The following is a 17,352-nucleotide window of genomic DNA, read 5'->3' on the forward strand; positions in this document are numbered from 1 at the left end:
TTAAATTAAGCTCTGCCTCTGTTTAACAGCATGCGTTACTGTTTCCCTCTGCTAGTTTCAATGTTGCTAACGCTCCGCGTGTGTGTGTGTGTGATGAGAAATTGCCAGTCATGATCATCAGCGGAAATTTTTCTAAAACTCGTTAAATATCATCTTTCCTATTGCGATAGTAAATGTTAGACGAAAGAGTACACTGTATATATTACTGATAGTAAATTTGTCCAGTACTTCTCTATCTGTCGATAAAAGTAATAATTAATTTGTACACATTACATAATAAAATATATGAATATATATATTAGGAATAAATTTAATAAGTATGGAATTCTTAATATATTTTTAAAGCTAGTTAAAAGCAAAACACTTTAATACATATTATAAAATTCATATACATTTTTTTGAATGCTTGAATTATTTCTGTAAAAGTGTCTAGGCTATTTTAAAATTTTGTTGTTTGTTGCTTATTTATTTTTTCTTTATTTTGTTTGTTAATAAATAAAAAATTCTAACGGAATCTCACATAAAAAAAGTTTACCATATAATTATTAAAGATAATTATCATTAAGGAATTGGTATCTGTTAGAAATATTTAAGTACAAATAAATTGTGTAATCTCCAATATCTTTTCAAATTTAATACCTACTATATATTATTTATATTGAGATCTACTGTGTTTTTTGTTTAGCGTCTATCTTGCATCGTTTACATAGAATGTAGCGTAATATTCTCAACAGAGCCGAGAGCACAAATAAAAGCACCAAGACAATTATCGATGTGACGCCACAGAGTAGGCCCCATGTGTCCAGACCATGAAGCTGGGCTAGGCTCAGATCACGCGATGCGGAACGCAGATGCTGAGCGCCGTTGTGCCGCAGTACATACTCCGTCCACCAGATGGCGCGTTCTAGCGGCGTATCCTTCTGATCGCGAAATAGTTTTGACTTTAGCTGCGCTGCCTGTGTATAGCTGGCGTTGCTGAGAAGCTCCACAACCTGATCGTGCAACTGGGCGGCAGTCATGGTCCACAGATCCAGGGCCAGGCCAAAACCCGCCTGCTTGGCGCGCTCCACATTCAAATGCTGATCATAGAAAGCAGGCAGACCCAGCACCGGTTTGCCAAAGTAAATGCTCTCGATGGTGCTTAGCAGGCCGCCGTGTGTGATGAAGAGCTTCACATTGGGATGCGCCAGAACATCAGGCTGTGGAAACCATTTGCTAATGAGCACATTTTTGGGCTGGTCCTCCAGCTGCTCCTGCTCAAACTTCCACAGGACGCGCTGCTTGAGGCTGCCAAATGCCTGCAGCAGCACCTGACGCGTTGCCACCGGCAAATCGGCGCTCTTGATGTTTGAGCCCATGGAAAAGTATATGACACCATCCTGGGCATCCGCCACAAACTTGGCCAACTCAACCGGCAGCGGTTGGGGCTCTCTAGAGTGCTGCAAATGCAGTCCACCCACTTCAATCATGTTGGGCAGATAAGGACGCGGATAGCTGAGCGTGAAGTGCTGCCCCAGCAGCATCAGCGAGAAGTTGTCCAGCACCTGCTCCAGCGTTCGGCTGGCCTGGGGAAAGTATTGCTTATACAGCTGCTGCTGACTGGGCATATGGACCAGTCGCTTATGCAGCCAGCCAAGGCTGGCATCCCAAATGTTCCACAGGCGCTGCTCGTAGCTCATGTGCTCGGTGCGCGAGGATAAGAGCATGGGATTGTAGGACAGCGGCGAAATATTTCCCATTAACTCATCGATGTGGCGATCTGTTCCGTAGGATGAGATGCCTATGGTAATAGCCTTGAAGTGTTGTGCCAGACCAAACAAGGCCTCAGTCTGCACAGTTTCCAGCAGCACCAAATCGAAGGTTTCGGCGCCTTCGAGCAATTGCTTCACTTTTTCGTCTTCCAACACACTAGACGTTAACATGTTCAGGAATGCCGTGGTCATGGTCAGCACTGTCCACTGTCTGGCCTGCTGATTGTAGTCCGCACTGCTATAAGCTGGTAGACGGAATCTTATCTGATTTATAACGTACTTACTGATATCGAAGTAGAACCCTTACCTGCCATTAGTTCGTGTATTTTGGTTGCACCAATTACATTTAAGTTGGGCTCCGTTTGGTTACTGCCAAAGGTATTTATTACCGTCACATTGTGATCTCTTTTGGCCAGTTCTTTAAGGTATTGCTCAGCGAATATATACTGCGATTTGCCGGGAAACGGAAAAACCGCCAAAATTTTTGCACTTTGCACGCCAAACGTCAGCTGATAGAGCAGCGCTATCAAAAATCCAAGACGGAACAGCTCCATTTGCGTCCAAATGGGCTTGCAGTTCGCTCTCAACTGAACTCAGCAAACAAAACAGATTTTAATTATCGTCGATTTACCGCCAATTTTTTGTGATTGCGATTACGATTTGGGTTGTTTTAGAAGGTCAAAGCGTGAGTCTAAGCACAACAAAGTTGATGAAGCGCAACGTACTTTACTCAGTTCTTTTATGCTCTCATGCATTTGTTGATTTATTTGTTATAATTTATTTATTTTTTTTTTAAGTTTTATTTGTGTTATTTATAGAATAGCTTAAATATAAGTACGAGCGGCGTTGTCATCGGCGAGCGTTTTGTCAACGATTTTATTTGATTACGAGTTCTCAGTTGTTATGCAACGTCGCTCTCTCTCTCTCTCTCTCTCTCACTATTTATCTTTATATTTTGCGCTCTCTTTGTTAAACAAATCATTATGTGAGCTATAGAGTGTAATCTGTAGAATAGACCGGTCTACCCACAGCATTAAGTTGAGCGAAAAAACAACAGTTTTTGTGTTCATATAAGAATGTTACTCTCTGAGAAAATTTGTAAATTGCGCCACAAATAATATATTGTTGACTTGGGGCGCTTGATTTGTTGTCAAGTATATGCTAGGGGAAACATTTTTTAGCAGTACAGCTATCTGCGGCCCACCGAAGATTAAATACACTTGTAGAATTATAACTTACGGATTTGGGAAACAGGTTTCAAGTGTACAATTGTAAAGCTTAAAATTACTGAGTTTGATGAAGATGTCTTACAAAATATAACATTTTTCGCTACCTAAACTCGACCGATTCTTCCTATAGTACAGTCACTTGCTGCCAGGGAAGATCGTGTAGATCTAATAATTAATAAAAGATTATTAAATAAAATTGATTATAATTAACTTCAAAAATGAGCACAGAAACATTTAGACAGACATGGCTATATAGACTAGGAAATTGATTCTGTTATTATATTGCGTTTATTATATTATTATTTAGGCCTGATGTGACTGTGTGTGGCGCAACTCAGCTAGAAAAAATAATAACAGCAGCCTGGAAACGGGTTAAACGCCCCGCATATCATTATTATTATTATTATCATTAATGGCATTTTTTATTTTTATTTTTTGCATTAGCCGTATAAAGCAACGGATTCTTTACAAGCAGTGTGATTAATATTCCTACCTAAAATAAGTGTTTTATTTTCATACTTGGTAAACTCTTAACCTAATATAAAAATTATTATTTTTTTGAATTAATAACCTTGCCTAGGGCTAGATAAAAATATCTGCATATACATTTACGCAACATGTTTTTTTTAGGATACATTGCTTACAGGTTTTTTCTATTCGAAAATTATCTTAGGTAATAACTTAAGAAGGTAACACGAATAGTCTTATTTGTTTGTACGTATTATATATAAGTCTTTTATATAGACGACATATTAAATTCATTAGATATAAATTCACATAGCAGCATATTGCACATAGAGTTGGAACTCGGTTGCATATTCCGTGTAAATCAAATGAATAAATTGGAAATGCATCCGAGTTAATATACCAATGGCATATGCATATATAATATATTTTATACATATATAGACACTTATGGAGTACAAAATCATATAAACACTTACAATGATTAAAACGGTAATTGCCATTCAGATTAGATAAAGCAGTATTTGTCCAATATCGTAGATTGTCGAGCCATTGGCTATAGGAATATTTATTCGGAACAACTGCGACTTTTCAGGAACCACAGCGACTTGTACAACACATAAGCCACAAGGCCAACAAGAACACCGAGTCGTCCAACGATAATCAACAGATTGTCCATGCAGTAGTAGTCCATAAATTTCATATTGGAGGTGGAGATGCGCATATGGCGCGCACCTTTATGGCGCAGCACGTACTCTGTCCAGTAGACCGCTGTGTCCAGTGGGTGCAAGGGTTGATCCTGAATGCGTTCCGAGAGTTGCAAAGCGTTGTGGTGATATTGGGGTTGTTCCAGCAACTGTCTGAGTGTTGCCTCAAATTCCTGTCTGGTCATAGAATTAATGTCCAGGAGCTCTGCCACGCCCTCTGCCTGCATGCACTCCACATTCCGAAACTGATCAAAGAATAGTGGCAAGCCCAGCACGGGTTTCCCATAGTGGGCTGCTTCAATGATGCTCAGTATGCCGCCATGGCTGATAAGCAGGCGCACATTGGGATGGGCGAGGATGGCTTGAAGTGGCAGCCACTGGGCCAGATAGATTCTGCTGCTCACATTGGGCCGTGCATTGCCCTCAAATTTCCATATGATGCGCTGTGGCAAGGTCTCAAAGGTGTCTACTATCAGTCGCAGTGTCACCGCCGGCAGATCTTTGCTTTGCAGTTCCATGCCCAGGTTCATGACAATGACACCGTGTGGGGCCTCCTCAATAAACTGTGCCAGCTCTGGCGATAGCGGAGCCAACATCTTGGGCACATGCATGCCTCCCACCTCCACCAGGCCAGGCACATTGGGCCGTGCCGGGAACAGGCTAAAGTGCTGGTTTAGCAATATCACCGAGAAGCTCTGACGTATCTCCATAAAGCTCTGCTTGAGGTGACCAAAGAAATGCTCATGCACCGCTTGCAATGACGGTAAATAGATCAATTTATGCATCATCCACTCCTCGGATATGAGTATCCAGTTATAGAAACGTTCCAGCAGCGTTACGCCGGACATGAAGCCATGGGGCAGCAGCGGCTCCAGCGTCAAGGATGCTACATTGCCCACTAATGTGTCCATGTTCCAATCTGCACCACATGTGGCCAGACCAATTAAATTCGCATTGAAATGTGCGGCCAGTCCGAAGAGCGCATCTGTATATGAGGGTTCCAATATCATCAGATCATAGCTCACATTGGATCGCATGAGCTGCTGTACCTCTTCATTTTGCAGCACATTGATACAAATCTTGACAAAATAGTTACGTGTGGAATTCACTTCCACCCATTTGGACATGGACATCACTTCTTCGGCATTAAATTCTAAAGGGGCAATAAACACAATGTTGTTAAATAGTTCAAGCAAAGCTTAGGATACACGAGGGGCGTTATCATAAAGACGCTTTAAAAGTTAGCTAAGGTGATAAAAGTAAATATAAAAGATTAACGGCGATCATAAATAAATAAAAATGTATTTTAAGAAAAGCTTCAAATGTCCGGAGACTTAATGCTCGTACTAATAGGCATATACCAAATTTACAATTATTTGGCAAAGCGCTGTCGTCAAAATAAATACACATTCCGAAATATTTGCTTTATGTTAAATTAAATTCATATTTACCCAGCCTTTAACCCAGAGGTCTTATTGCGCTTTTAAACTCACCGAACACTGTGTCATAACGATCTTTAATGTGTATCGAGTGTAGCTGCTTCACAATTTCGCAATCCGTGAAGGCGTGTATTAGGGTCAGATGATGACCCCGCTGCAGCAGCGCATGCAGATAGGGCGTCAATAGCATGCACTGCGAATGCATATCGTAGGGAAACACAGCCAATATCCTGGCAGCCCAAGTGGGGCACAGTTGCAGCAGCAGTGTGCTGAGGGCGAGACACCCAATCAGCAGCTGCTGCATTCGCATTATAAGAGACTCCCGCTAACAGTTCCACCGAAAAGCACTTGCAGTATTTGACTGAAAGCGAAGTGGCGCTCGCCTTGCCCACACAGCCAAGAGCCAACTACCTATGGAAATGCCAGTGATAAGATTAGCAGCACTCTACGCAACCAGGCCCACTACCATTCGATATTTTCAATAATGCTCAGTACTAGAGAGAGCATTGAAATGTACGGACGTGGAGCCGCAACATGGTAGGGCACACGAGCGGTGCTTTGCTGGTATTTGGCTTGTGCTTGCAGCTAACACATGCCGCCAATATTTTAGCCGTATTCTCGTACAGTTTTCCCTCACCCTTCCTGCTCGTGGGGCCATACATGAAAGCGCTTGTGCACAAAGGCCACCAGGTAACCATTATTTCTGCTAAAAATCACTTGGCGGACATCGATGGGGCTCGTCATATTCGAGTGGAAATGCTTGATCAGCTAATGGAGGGTAAGTAAAAGGTCAAGAAGTTGCGATAATTAAAACGAAATACGTTATACTAGCTGTAAATATTTTATAGTTTGTGTATATTAATAAGTCGACATATTTAATATTATACAAAGGCAAACGATGTTGCCATTTAACTTTTAATATGCTACAATTTGAAAAAAAAAATTAAGACGATCTAGTCAGGAGCTCCCGATGTGTGTGACAGGGGGATACCCGGAACCCTTTTATTCTAGCCCACATATACCAAATACAGCTCTCGGTACACGCTCTATTGCTTTCGTGGTAACAAAGATAAATTTAACAAAAAAAGTTCTCTTGGCAGGGTTCGAACTCGCCACTTACCGGACTACTAGCTACAATAGCCAACAAAAAAAATAGTTGCCACCGCCTCTACTCAACAGCTACACCAAATATTGAGCCTTAGTGAGAAAAAACGAATGAAATTAATAGCACAGAAAACAATACAATCGCAATTGCAATGTTGTTGATGAATTCAAATCAGACGCGCTTGAATGTATGTGTAAATGTACACAGATATTCTTCGAATTTTCGCTGGTGGCGCAAACTCGTGTTTATCGGTTCGTGTATCTTGTCGTACCATATTTGTGTATTCTCAAAAAGTAAATTGCATTGAAATTGTAACTAAAATTTGTGGGCAATACAAGTGCTAACTTGATTTATGGCTGTGGGCTAGTAGCGAGGTGGTGGCGATAGGTATAAATTGAAAGAGTCTTGGTTTATGCATATGTACTATTCTAGAGTAAACATATCACTTTTGGTGACCCCAGCTCTAATTATTTACCCAATTTGTGCAATTTGCAAAAAACTGGATTTCAAAATCGATTTTTATCGAAAGCTTCAAAACGGAGTACGTTATCGAATATCGGAAACAAACTTGATCTGCGCATGGACTAAGAGCACCTACAGCTAATTTCAGGCTAAAAGTCAATGAAAAACTCTAAAATTGTATTACGCAGTTAATTTTACAAAACATTTTCCCAACAAAATAAACATTTTTTCAGATTAAAATATAAGTTAGACATAACGTTTTCTAAAGCAAAATCAATTTGTTTATTACAAAGTCTAGATTTTTTGAACTATGATTTTGAAAAGGATTTTCCCATGAGCAAATGGCAGCAAGCTTTGATAATGGCAGAGTTTTTCTACAACTCCTCAAGATACATTCTGAGTGATGCCGGCGTCCAGTCACTGATCCAGGATAAGAGTGCTCACTTTGACATGGTCATAGTGCAAGCATCCCACACAGATGCACTCTATGGATTTGCCCCGTTCTATAACGCCTCCCTGGTGGGTCTTTCTGTCTATGGAACCGCTTGGAATATCGACTATCTGGCGGGAAATAAGGCGCCCAGCGTGTACGAGCCCATGTCGCCGGACGGGTACTCCACTGGTCTCGGATTGATGCAGAAACTGAAGAATTGGATATACATCACAGAGGAGTGGCTTCTGGAGCAACTGGTGTACCTGCCCACTCAGATGCAGCTCTACAAGCGCTTCTTTAACAAATCAGCGGAAAGTCTATATAATATTCGGCGAAACTTCTCCCTGATGCTGATTAATCAGCATTTCAGCCTGGGACGCGCTAGATCTAATGTTCCCAATGTCATAGAGGTGGCGGGCATCCACTTAGAAAATCCGAGCGACCAACTGGATGACGATCTGCAGCGCTTTGTGGACGAGGCCGATCATGGTTTCATCATCTTCTCAATGGGTATGGAAATCACTGGAAAGTGGCTGCCACCGGACTGGCTTCTAATTATGCAGGAAATCTTTGCCCAGCTTCCACAGCGCGTCGTCTGGAAATATGAGCAGGCGCCGCCCAATAAATCGGAGAATATTTACATAAGCCCCATGCTGCCACAGCGCGAATTATTGGCCCATCCCAAGGTCAAGCTTTTCATCACCCATGGGGGTGCTATGAGCATTATTGAGGGGGCTTATTATGGTGTTCCCATGCTCTGTTTGCCGATGTACTACGATCACTTTGGTAACGCAGACCGCATGAAACATGCAGGCGTAGCTCAAATTCAGGGCATTCTCACGATGACTGTTGAAACCATGACGAATGCCATCAAGGAGCTAATCAAAAACCCGGTTTATGCTCAAAATGCTCAGCAGATGTCCGAGCGGCTACGGGACCAGCCCATGAGCTCCCTGGACACGGCAGTCTGGTGGACAGAGTATGTGCTACGACACAAGGGCGCACCACATATGCGGATCTCGGAAGACGACATGTCCTTCATGCAGTACTATAGTCTGGACTTCATATTGGTGTTCTTTGTCCGCTTTGGAGTGGCCATATTGATAATAACCTGTGTGGGTCTCAAGTTGCTCAGTTTCTTGTTGAAGCCCTCTCACATACTCTCCTCTGTGCCGCTCCTCAAGTAAACTCTGCCAACAACAAAAATTAAAAAAAAAATATATATATATATATATATATATATGTCTATATAAATATTGAATAAAAATTATATTTATTTATTTTTTTATATAAATACAGATATAATAAAATATCATCTCCGTAAAAATATATAATATAATATATATATATATATATTTATATATAGAGAGAGAAAAATAGAGAGAGAGATTAAGCGAAGGGGACATGTGTCCGCTTTGTTTTGATTTGTAATCAATTGATATCTTTCATTGGCGACGCTTGACTAGAAAATAAAAGTATAATTTTGAACATATTTTAATTTAGATAAAGCCTTGATAAGCGAGGCAACGGCGCAGTTATTATTGTTGAGTGTGAAATTGTTCAAATATGTTGTTAGTTATATTAATATGTATAACGTCCTATTAAGAACATAAAATAATAAGGTTTTACTAAAATTATATAATAATTAGCTATTATTTTCCAGCCTTCACGTAGCATATATTTCCTTTAATTTAAGACATGAACTTTCTCGTAAAATCTGTCGAGCGTTCAACATTTACTTGTGCATTGTTCACACACGATTGTTAGATTTTGCGAAAAGTGTGAAGCGATTCTCGCATACATTGTACCGTTGGACAACATTTGCTTTAAGGAGGGAAGGATTTTCCGACCCTTCAATTTAATGATATATTTACTACATTTATTTATAACTACAGTGAAAACTGCAGATTTATAATCAGGGCAAACTGTTTATGTATTTGGGATATTTATTCTTTGACACTCATCGTCGTTAATGATTACAATGAATATATGTATCGAAAGGTGCGCATCTAATTAAATGCTTACATAGCTGACAAAGCGGTTTTTGTTCGGAGTTTTTCTAATTTTGAACGGGCCAGGACGTTAATGTTAATTCCTTAAACTGTATCCTGACTTTTTACGATTGTGACATCAACTTTTCCATTTGCACATAACAAGGGCGTGTAGTGATGGTACTGATGGCTGGCCCTGTCTGGAATTTGATTGAAATTGAAGTGGCGCTCACCCTGCCCACCTAATGATAAGATTAGTGTATGCTTCGTAATCAAACGCACAACCAAAACCGATATTTTCAATAATGCTCAGTTCTTGAGAGAGCAGTGAAATGAACGGACGTGGAGCCGCAACATGGTAGGGCACACGAGCGGTGCTTTGCTGGTATTTGGCTTGTGCTTGCAGCTAACACATGCCGCCAATATTTTAGCCGTATTCTCGTACAGTTTTCCCTCACCCTTCCTGCTCGTGGCGCCATACATGAAAGCGCTTGTGAACAAAGGCCACCAGGTTACCATCATTTCTGCTAAAAATCACTTGGCGGACATCGATGGGGCTCGTCATATTCGAGTGGAAATGCTTGATCAGCTAATGGAGGGTAAGTAAAAGGTCAGGGAGTTGCGATAATTAAAGCAAATACCTTATAATATTTATAGTGATATGTTTTAACCAGATATCTTTTAAAGTATATTTATATTATATACGACGAACGGGGTTGCCATTTCATTGTATGCTAAAACGTTAACATGTTATTGATAGGCATATTTGTAAGTCATGTTTCTATTATCAGCTTTAACCTTTTAGCATTTGGCGATCGAAGTTTAATCATTATCGCTTTGTATCAAAAAGATTAGATAAATGAAAAGGCTAATGGTTTTTTTATACCTTCCTTCTTTAATTTAACTACTCATCAATTAAAAAAATTAGAATTCCGTCTTCAAGAATAGATCGCACAGTTTCTTGCAGTAATGCAAAAAATGATCCCAAATCATAACAATCTAACAAAATGAACTTATACCCTGAGCCCATTGAAAATGGGTAAATGGGTATAATGGTTTTATGTTTTGTGCAAATGAAAATGTTGAAACAGGTAAAAGTTCCAACACTGCCAAGGGAAAATTTTTATAATTTATCTTTATTACTTCAAACGAGTGCGATGCGCGAACTGCATTTGGTGTCGGAAGCTCCCGACTAGAACCTCTTGTTAAGATCATAATAAAATTAAGACTTCAAATTCAAAGGGGCAATATTTTTCTAAAACAAAATCTTAAATGTTTGGTAATTCTCACAAAGTGTAGATCTGTCAAACTATGATTTTGAAGACTTTCCGATGAACAAATGGCAGGAATCTCTGTTGACGGCCGAGTTTTTCTACAACTCCTCGAGATACATTCTGAGTGATGCTGGCGTCCAGTCACTGATCCAGGATAAGAGTGCTCACTTTGACATGGTCATAGTGCAAGCATCCCTCACAGATGCACTCTATGGATTTGCCCCGTTCTATAACGCCTCCCTGGTGGGTCTTTCTGTCTATGGAACCGCTTGGAATATCGACTATCTGGCGGGAAATAAGGCGCCCAGCGTGTACGAGCCCATGTCGCCGGACGGGTACTCCACTGGTCTCGGATTGATGCAGAAACTGAAGAATTGGATATACATCACAGAGGAGTGGCTTCTGGAGCAACTGGTGTACCTGCCCACTCAGATGCAGCTCTACAAGCGCTTCTTTAACAAATCAGCGGAAAGTCTATATAATATTCGGCGAAACTTCTCCCTGATGCTGATTAATCAGCATTTCAGCCTGGGACGCGCTAGATCTAATGTTCCCAATGTCATAGAGGTGGCGGGCATCCACTTAGAAAATCCGAGCGACCAACTGGATGACGATCTGCAGCGCTTTGTGGACGAGGCCGATCATGGTTTCATCATCTTCTCAATGGGTATGGAAATCACTGGAAAGTGGCTGCCACCGGACTGGCTTCTAATTATGCAGGAAATCTTTGCCCAGCTTCCACAGCGCGTCGTCTGGAAATATGAGCAGGCGCCGCCCAATAAATCGGAGAATATTTACATAAGCCCCATGCTGCCACAGCGTGAATTATTGGCCCATCCCAAGGTCAAGCTTTTCATCACCCATGGGGGTGTTTTGAGCATAATTGAGGGGGCTTATTATGGTGTTCCCATGCTCTGTTTGCCGATGTACTACGATCAATTTGGCAACGCGGAGCGCATGAAACATGCAGGCCTAGCTCAAATCCAGGGCATTCTCACGATGACTGTTGAAACCATGACGAATGCCATCAATGAGCTAATCAAAAACCCGGTTTATGCTCAAAATGCTCAGCAGATGTCCGAGCGGCTACGGGACCAGCCCATGAGCCCCCTGGACACGGCAGTCTGGTGGACAGAGTATGTGCTACGACACAAGGGCGCACCACATATGCGGATCTCGGAAGACGACATGTCCTTCATGCAGTACTATAGTCTGGACTTCATATTGGTGTTCTTTGTCCGCTTTGGAGTGGCCATATTGATAATAACCTGTGTGGGTCTCAAGTTGCTCAGTTTCTTGTTGAAGTCCTCTCACATGCGCCTCACTGTGCCCCTCCTTAGCTGAAGTAAGCTTATCAAAAAGAGGGCAACATATAGATAGAGATGCAGAAATATATATATGAATATATATCTTTATATATGTATATATATATATATATATAGAGAGAGAGAGAGAGAGAGAGAGAGAGAGAGAGAGAGAGAGAGAGAGAGAATGATAGAGAGGGGGGAAGAGGAATAGAAAAAGAGAACGGGAATAGACTGTGATAGAGAGGTAAACGGAAAAGGGGAACAGGTGTCTGCTTTGTTATGATGAGTAATCAAGTAATCTGTTTATAAATTGCCCAGCGACGGCAATTCAAAACGTAATTTTATAGTAAATTTTGATTATAAGAGGTTTCCAATTTAGACACAGCTCTAATAAGCGGAGCGACTGGGCTGTTCCATAACTTATGAGACCGTAAGAAAGATCGTAAGAAAGATATGTTAATACAAAAAAAAAAATACTAAAGCTTAAAACTAAAAATATAAACATTTATGATCTAAAAATATAACAACATTAAAAAATAATGCACAGCCTAAGCCATTAAAGCTTTGAAGCATAAACCGCATGTTTATCATCTGATTGGCCTCAAACTCATTGTCACAGATTTTTGTTCAAATTAATTTGGGGAGTGTTTCTTCTGGCCGCAAAATCAATGCCTCTTGGAGAAATTGGCTGTCAAAGATTTCGTGTGTGAAGCTTCAGGCTGATAATTATTTCAAAGAATATTTATTAATATTCATTTCAGACATTTGCTACACTTTTCACAGAGTTTAAGCTTTTAACTTTTGCCCGAATGGCTTCAAACTTATTTTCAAAGCATATATACATAAGATCGTAATAAATACGTGGCGGAACGATTTTGTAATTTCTAGAAGAAAAAGATGGCTATGCAGAAGACGATGGCTTTAATATTGAAAGAGACAAGTTCAAGAAACGTTTTTGTTTAATACTTGAGGAGACGGTGGCTATGACCTTGCGGTGCTAAATAATTCAAGCCAGGTTTAGCAGGCAGGCTGCGCTATTGCAAAAAAATGTATCTCTATATATAAAACTGTCTGTCCCGACTGATTGAAAGACTGATTGGCTGATAGAAGTGTTGGTCTGTATGATTCTCATAAAAAAACAATAAAAATACAGATTTTTCTGGTGTCTTAAATTCATATTCAAATAAAAGCGCATAACGATTTGGTGTTTTGTAAGGAAATGTGGCAGTCTACCTAATTTAATAGCTCTTAATTGGCTCATTGAAGTAGTCGACAGAAAAGGGTCAACATTCAAAGTATACTTCGCAACTGCCACGTATATTCTAATTAGAAAACTTTTCTTCATAGCGCGGTCATTATCTATCTACACCTTCAGCCCCACCCCAAAACCCCTGTCACAAGTATAACCGCGCTCATTACGCATTTTACATCAATCAGCACGTGCCCAGCATTTTTTAAAATCTTCCTCAACCATTTTTTTCCAAAGGGTTTCTAGCAGCATAAAGAAAAAGAAAACGCTGGAAAAACATTAATATGCGCAGTCAACGCCGGAAAAAAAGTGCGCACAATTGCGCTCACAATTGCTGGGTAAAATGTCCAGAAACGTGGCTGGCAACAAGATAGGGGCTCGCCAGGTCCCCACGAAGGTAGAACGTTTTTGGTCATTGAAGCGTTATGTGACTGTCTCTGCCCTTAACCGAAACCGCTCAAAGCAACGAGACGAGCATAAGAAGCAAATACAGTAAATACTGCTTAGCAGGGTTGCAATAAATTAATTACATGCTTGAGTGCCAGAAGTCAAATAAATATAAAAAATAATTTCTATTCTATATGATTTTTATTTTTAAGATATTATCTATTCGATTTTGAACTTTAAGATTTATTAAAAGCACTTTTTACTGTAGCACAAAAGACACATTCACTTTGAAGTTTCGCAGTGATTTAAAAGAATATTGTTAAAAGTTGAACATGAATTAAAAAAAGAAATTAAATTCTTTGCTTTAAGACTAAGAAAATGAATTCGAACCAAACCTGAATATTGAAAGAGGAGCAGAGCGGCCCACACCAAAGTCCAAAAAGTGTCCTGAACGTGTTGTCAATTTGATGTTTATTGCAGAATTTTATTTGATTCTATGTTGCACCATTTGAATTTATGTACAGGCCATAAACTCGCGAGTGTCTAATCCGAAAAATTCTTGTGAAATTGCCAAATCCCTGTTGGCTTGTGTATCAAGCTAAGCCATTTTTATTGGCCATTTGGCAGGCCAGCGAAAAGTTTTTGGTCAATGCTCAAGTGGGCGGCATTCATTGGCGCTTAACTAACTGAAATTAAGTAAACTTTCTTTTGACTTTCATAAGCCTTTTAATAAGCCATAATCCCGCAGGCCTGATCTGGATTGTGCGCGCACACACAAAGGATACTCAGCCACACGAACACACAAACGCACACGCACACACACGCATGCACATCATAAAAACTAATTAACATTCTAGGGGCCATGAAAAACGCATGCAATAAATATCATCAATGGTAGCAAAGAACTTTATTAAAAGTAGTTTTAATCAAATTCCAATGGGGCTGCTGCGCCAGCGTCGGCTGCTGTTGCCTCAGCTTTAGCTTTTCACCGGGGATAGCATTTGAGGCCTGATTAACTTTATAGCTCGCATGAAAAGCGTGTTGGCAGTTGCTTTGTAACTATAATAGCTGCCAATATTAGCTACCTTTTGATATTCCTAATGGGTGTATTAGCTATGTGCAGTAAAGTTTTCAGATATAGGTTGGATATACACTCTTCAATATCATTTATTTCCATAAGTTATTTTCAGGAATGAATTTCTATATGCAAATATTCCAAAAAACATTTTTTTGTTAGTCTTTTAACCATTATGCTGATATTTTTAAAGTCCGTTCCTTAAAATAAACATACAATAAATTTTGAATTTGTTTTAAATTACCTAAAGAAGTCTCAAATCAATGAATGATATTAATTGTATAGAAATGTAATATACATATTAAGTCGAATGGACTTAAAATATATTTCACGATATTCTGAAAGCATGCTTTGCAAACATATCACCGTTATCTGTAAGTGCATTAAATGTTCGGCAATCGGTGTTGGTGATACATTTCATATCTTGTTTGTTAGAAAAGTTTTGCTGCAGGCTTTTAATTAGCGTCTGCCGTCTAAATCCCAACGCGCATTACGAATACGTCGCGTTGGCTGACGCTGCCACAGCGGTTGCCTTTGAGGTGTTGGTCGCGATGCCGGGGGTGCCTCTGAGCTGTGCGGGCACGATTTTAATTAATTAGACTTTTATGAGGCGTGCATGCAGCTAGGCGACGGGTTAAAGCCCAGTTATTGTTTTTGGTTTTATAAGCCCCTTTGTCGTGGCCGCGTTTGCAGGCTTAACACCAGCCATAGATGTAACGCGCACACACCCATCCACTCAGCCTCGCACACACATACATGGGCTAATATAAAAATTTAGCATTATTTTTGTTGCTGGAGCGATATTTGGCTGGACATGTCCAAAAGGCCACTGTGTGTGGTAATGAAAATTGTGGTCGCATTATGCTCAGCATTCGGCATAATTGCAGCCTGGATATGCGTTTATGCTCAGAGATTACTTTTTGTGGCCGTCCGTTGACCAAAAGCAGCAGCAATCACAACAGCAGCAACATCACCAGCAACAACAACAACAATAAAGGGCACATAATGTAATGCCAGTGAGCTGAATACCCATAATAAAAGGCAGACGATGTCGCATTTGTATAAAGAAATAAAAATAATACCCCAGTTCTTTGTGCAAGTGGACGCGTGTGTGTGTGTGGGGGGAAGGGTTTGTTGTTGCTCCAGTTCGTTTTTCTCTTCATGTTGCTAGGCAAATTAATTTTCACTTCTTCTTTTTATACCCTGAACCCATTGAAAATGCGTAAAAAGGGTATAATGGTTTTGCAAATATATATAACATGCCAAAGAAAGCGTCCCTGACTCCATAAAGCATTAATATTCTTGGCCGTTTACCACTCTGTCGTTGCTTATCGTATAGTATCTATAATCTGTATTAACTTTACTTTTTTTGGATCCAGCCGAAACTTCCACTTGGAAACAAATAACAATTTTCGCAATAATCTTAGGAGTTGTTTTCTTTTTGCGAATTTGCGAATATGAAGTTATTCAATAAAACGTGTTTGGTATATATGTGCACACTCACATACATATACGAGTTTTCTTAAAAACGGTAGATCGAGCTGCGAAGAAGGAACAGGGCATCTGCCAGTCGAACGCGCCCGACTAGTGCACTGTTACTTGTTTATATATTGCTTTTTATTTAAGTGTGGTTGGGCCAACAATTTGCCAGCTCTGTTCACTTAACTAAGGGATTGTGGTAGATAGTTGGGCCACAGGTTTCTACAAATGATATACGATGCGCATAAAGGAGATAAAGACAGAATGTTATAGAAAAATGAACGAACCAAGTTAAAGACAGATTTAAGCTTAAGCATTTAAATGTATAAAAAATTATATTTAATATAATATGTTTAATTTAATAAAGTTAAGCTTATAAAACTTGTTTGTCAAAACCAGCCTTTTTAATTATTATATTTATTCATTAATATTATTTATATATAATCCTTGACACGTATCCTTTAAGTGTATGTAATGAATTTACAGCTTCTTCCTAAATTCATTGTTGAAAGCAAATTAAAAAAAAAAACTAAACACGAGCTTAAAAAATATAGAAGCAAATGCAAAAATGTATAAAAATGCTTTTAAAATAATAATTAAAATGCACATAAGAATTATGCGTGGAAAAAATAAAAACTTTGCTCAACTTATAAAAAAAAAAAAGATGAATAAATAGTAATAAAAAAAGAAATTATTGTTATGATTATTATACATTATGCTGACAGCAACAAAAGAATTCAAAACGCGACCCAAGCTTCGGCTTTAAGCTATTGCATAGAGACGGAGTTATAAAAGCAACAACAACAACAATTGCCAACAACAACGTGGCAAAGACGTAATCCGCTTGTTAAAAATAAACGAAAATAAAACGTAGGACAACAAGGAGTCGACAGGCGGGCAGCGTGAGCAGAATGGGTGGTGGGGTGGCGAGCCAGGCGGGTGCTGGCGCGCAAAACATAATCATCATAAACCGGAAATATCCCGACGGCGAAACATCCG

At 39.8% G+C, this 17,352-nt stretch overlaps 4 protein-coding genes across 5 annotated transcripts; 2 read left to right on the top strand and 2 right to left on the bottom strand.

Annotated features, from left to right (window-relative positions):
* Nucleotides 1–575: 575 nt before the first annotated feature.
* Nucleotides 576–2,391, bottom strand: Ugt35A1 (UDP-glycosyltransferase family 35 member A1). Its single transcript, XM_002053392.4, has 2 exons — nucleotides 2,059–2,391; nucleotides 576–1,996 (listed from the first exon to the last, which is right to left on the bottom strand). The coding sequence occupies exons 1-2, from the start codon at nucleotides 2,303–2,305 to the stop codon at nucleotides 666–668; spliced, it is 1,578 nt and encodes a 525-aa protein (XP_002053428.3). The 5' UTR covers nucleotides 2,306–2,391; the 3' UTR covers nucleotides 576–665.
* A 1,007-nt stretch (nucleotides 2,392–3,398) lies between these two features.
* On the bottom strand, nucleotides 3,399–5,941 carry Ugt304A1 (UDP-glycosyltransferase family 304 member A1). The gene is made up of 2 exons (XM_002053390.4): nucleotides 5,646–5,941; nucleotides 3,399–5,305 (listed from the first exon to the last, which is right to left on the bottom strand). The coding sequence occupies exons 1-2, from the start codon at nucleotides 5,899–5,901 to the stop codon at nucleotides 4,014–4,016; spliced, it is 1,548 nt and encodes a 515-aa protein (XP_002053426.2). The 5' UTR covers nucleotides 5,902–5,941; the 3' UTR covers nucleotides 3,399–4,013.
* A 156-nt stretch (nucleotides 5,942–6,097) lies between these two features.
* On the top strand, nucleotides 6,098–8,811 carry LOC6630266 (UDP-glycosyltransferase UGT5). 2 transcript variants are annotated; one of them, XM_002053389.4, is made up of 2 exons: nucleotides 6,098–6,369; nucleotides 7,457–8,811. In XM_002053389.4, the coding sequence occupies exons 1-2, from the start codon at nucleotides 6,126–6,128 to the stop codon at nucleotides 8,776–8,778; spliced, it is 1,566 nt and encodes a 521-aa protein (XP_002053425.1). In that variant the 5' UTR covers nucleotides 6,098–6,125; the 3' UTR covers nucleotides 8,779–8,811. The 2 variants fall into 2 exon arrangements, with proteins under 2 accessions (XP_002053425.1, XP_070063303.1); XM_070207202.1 differs by having other exon boundaries at nucleotides 6,231–6,369; nucleotides 7,452–8,811.
* A 1,099-nt stretch (nucleotides 8,812–9,910) lies between these two features.
* LOC6630265 (UDP-glycosyltransferase UGT5) lies at nucleotides 9,911–12,758 on the top strand. The gene is made up of 2 exons (XM_002053388.4): nucleotides 9,911–10,181; nucleotides 10,882–12,758. The coding sequence occupies exons 1-2, from the start codon at nucleotides 9,938–9,940 to the stop codon at nucleotides 12,198–12,200; spliced, it is 1,563 nt and encodes a 520-aa protein (XP_002053424.1). The 5' UTR covers nucleotides 9,911–9,937; the 3' UTR covers nucleotides 12,201–12,758.
* The last annotated feature ends 4,594 nt before the right edge of the window (nucleotides 12,759–17,352 follow it).

This window comes from Drosophila virilis, chromosome 2 (genome assembly GCF_030788295.1).
Source record: "Drosophila virilis strain 15010-1051.87 chromosome 2, Dvir_AGI_RSII-ME, whole genome shotgun sequence".
NCBI lineage: Eukaryota > Metazoa > Arthropoda > Insecta > Diptera > Drosophilidae > Drosophila > Drosophila virilis.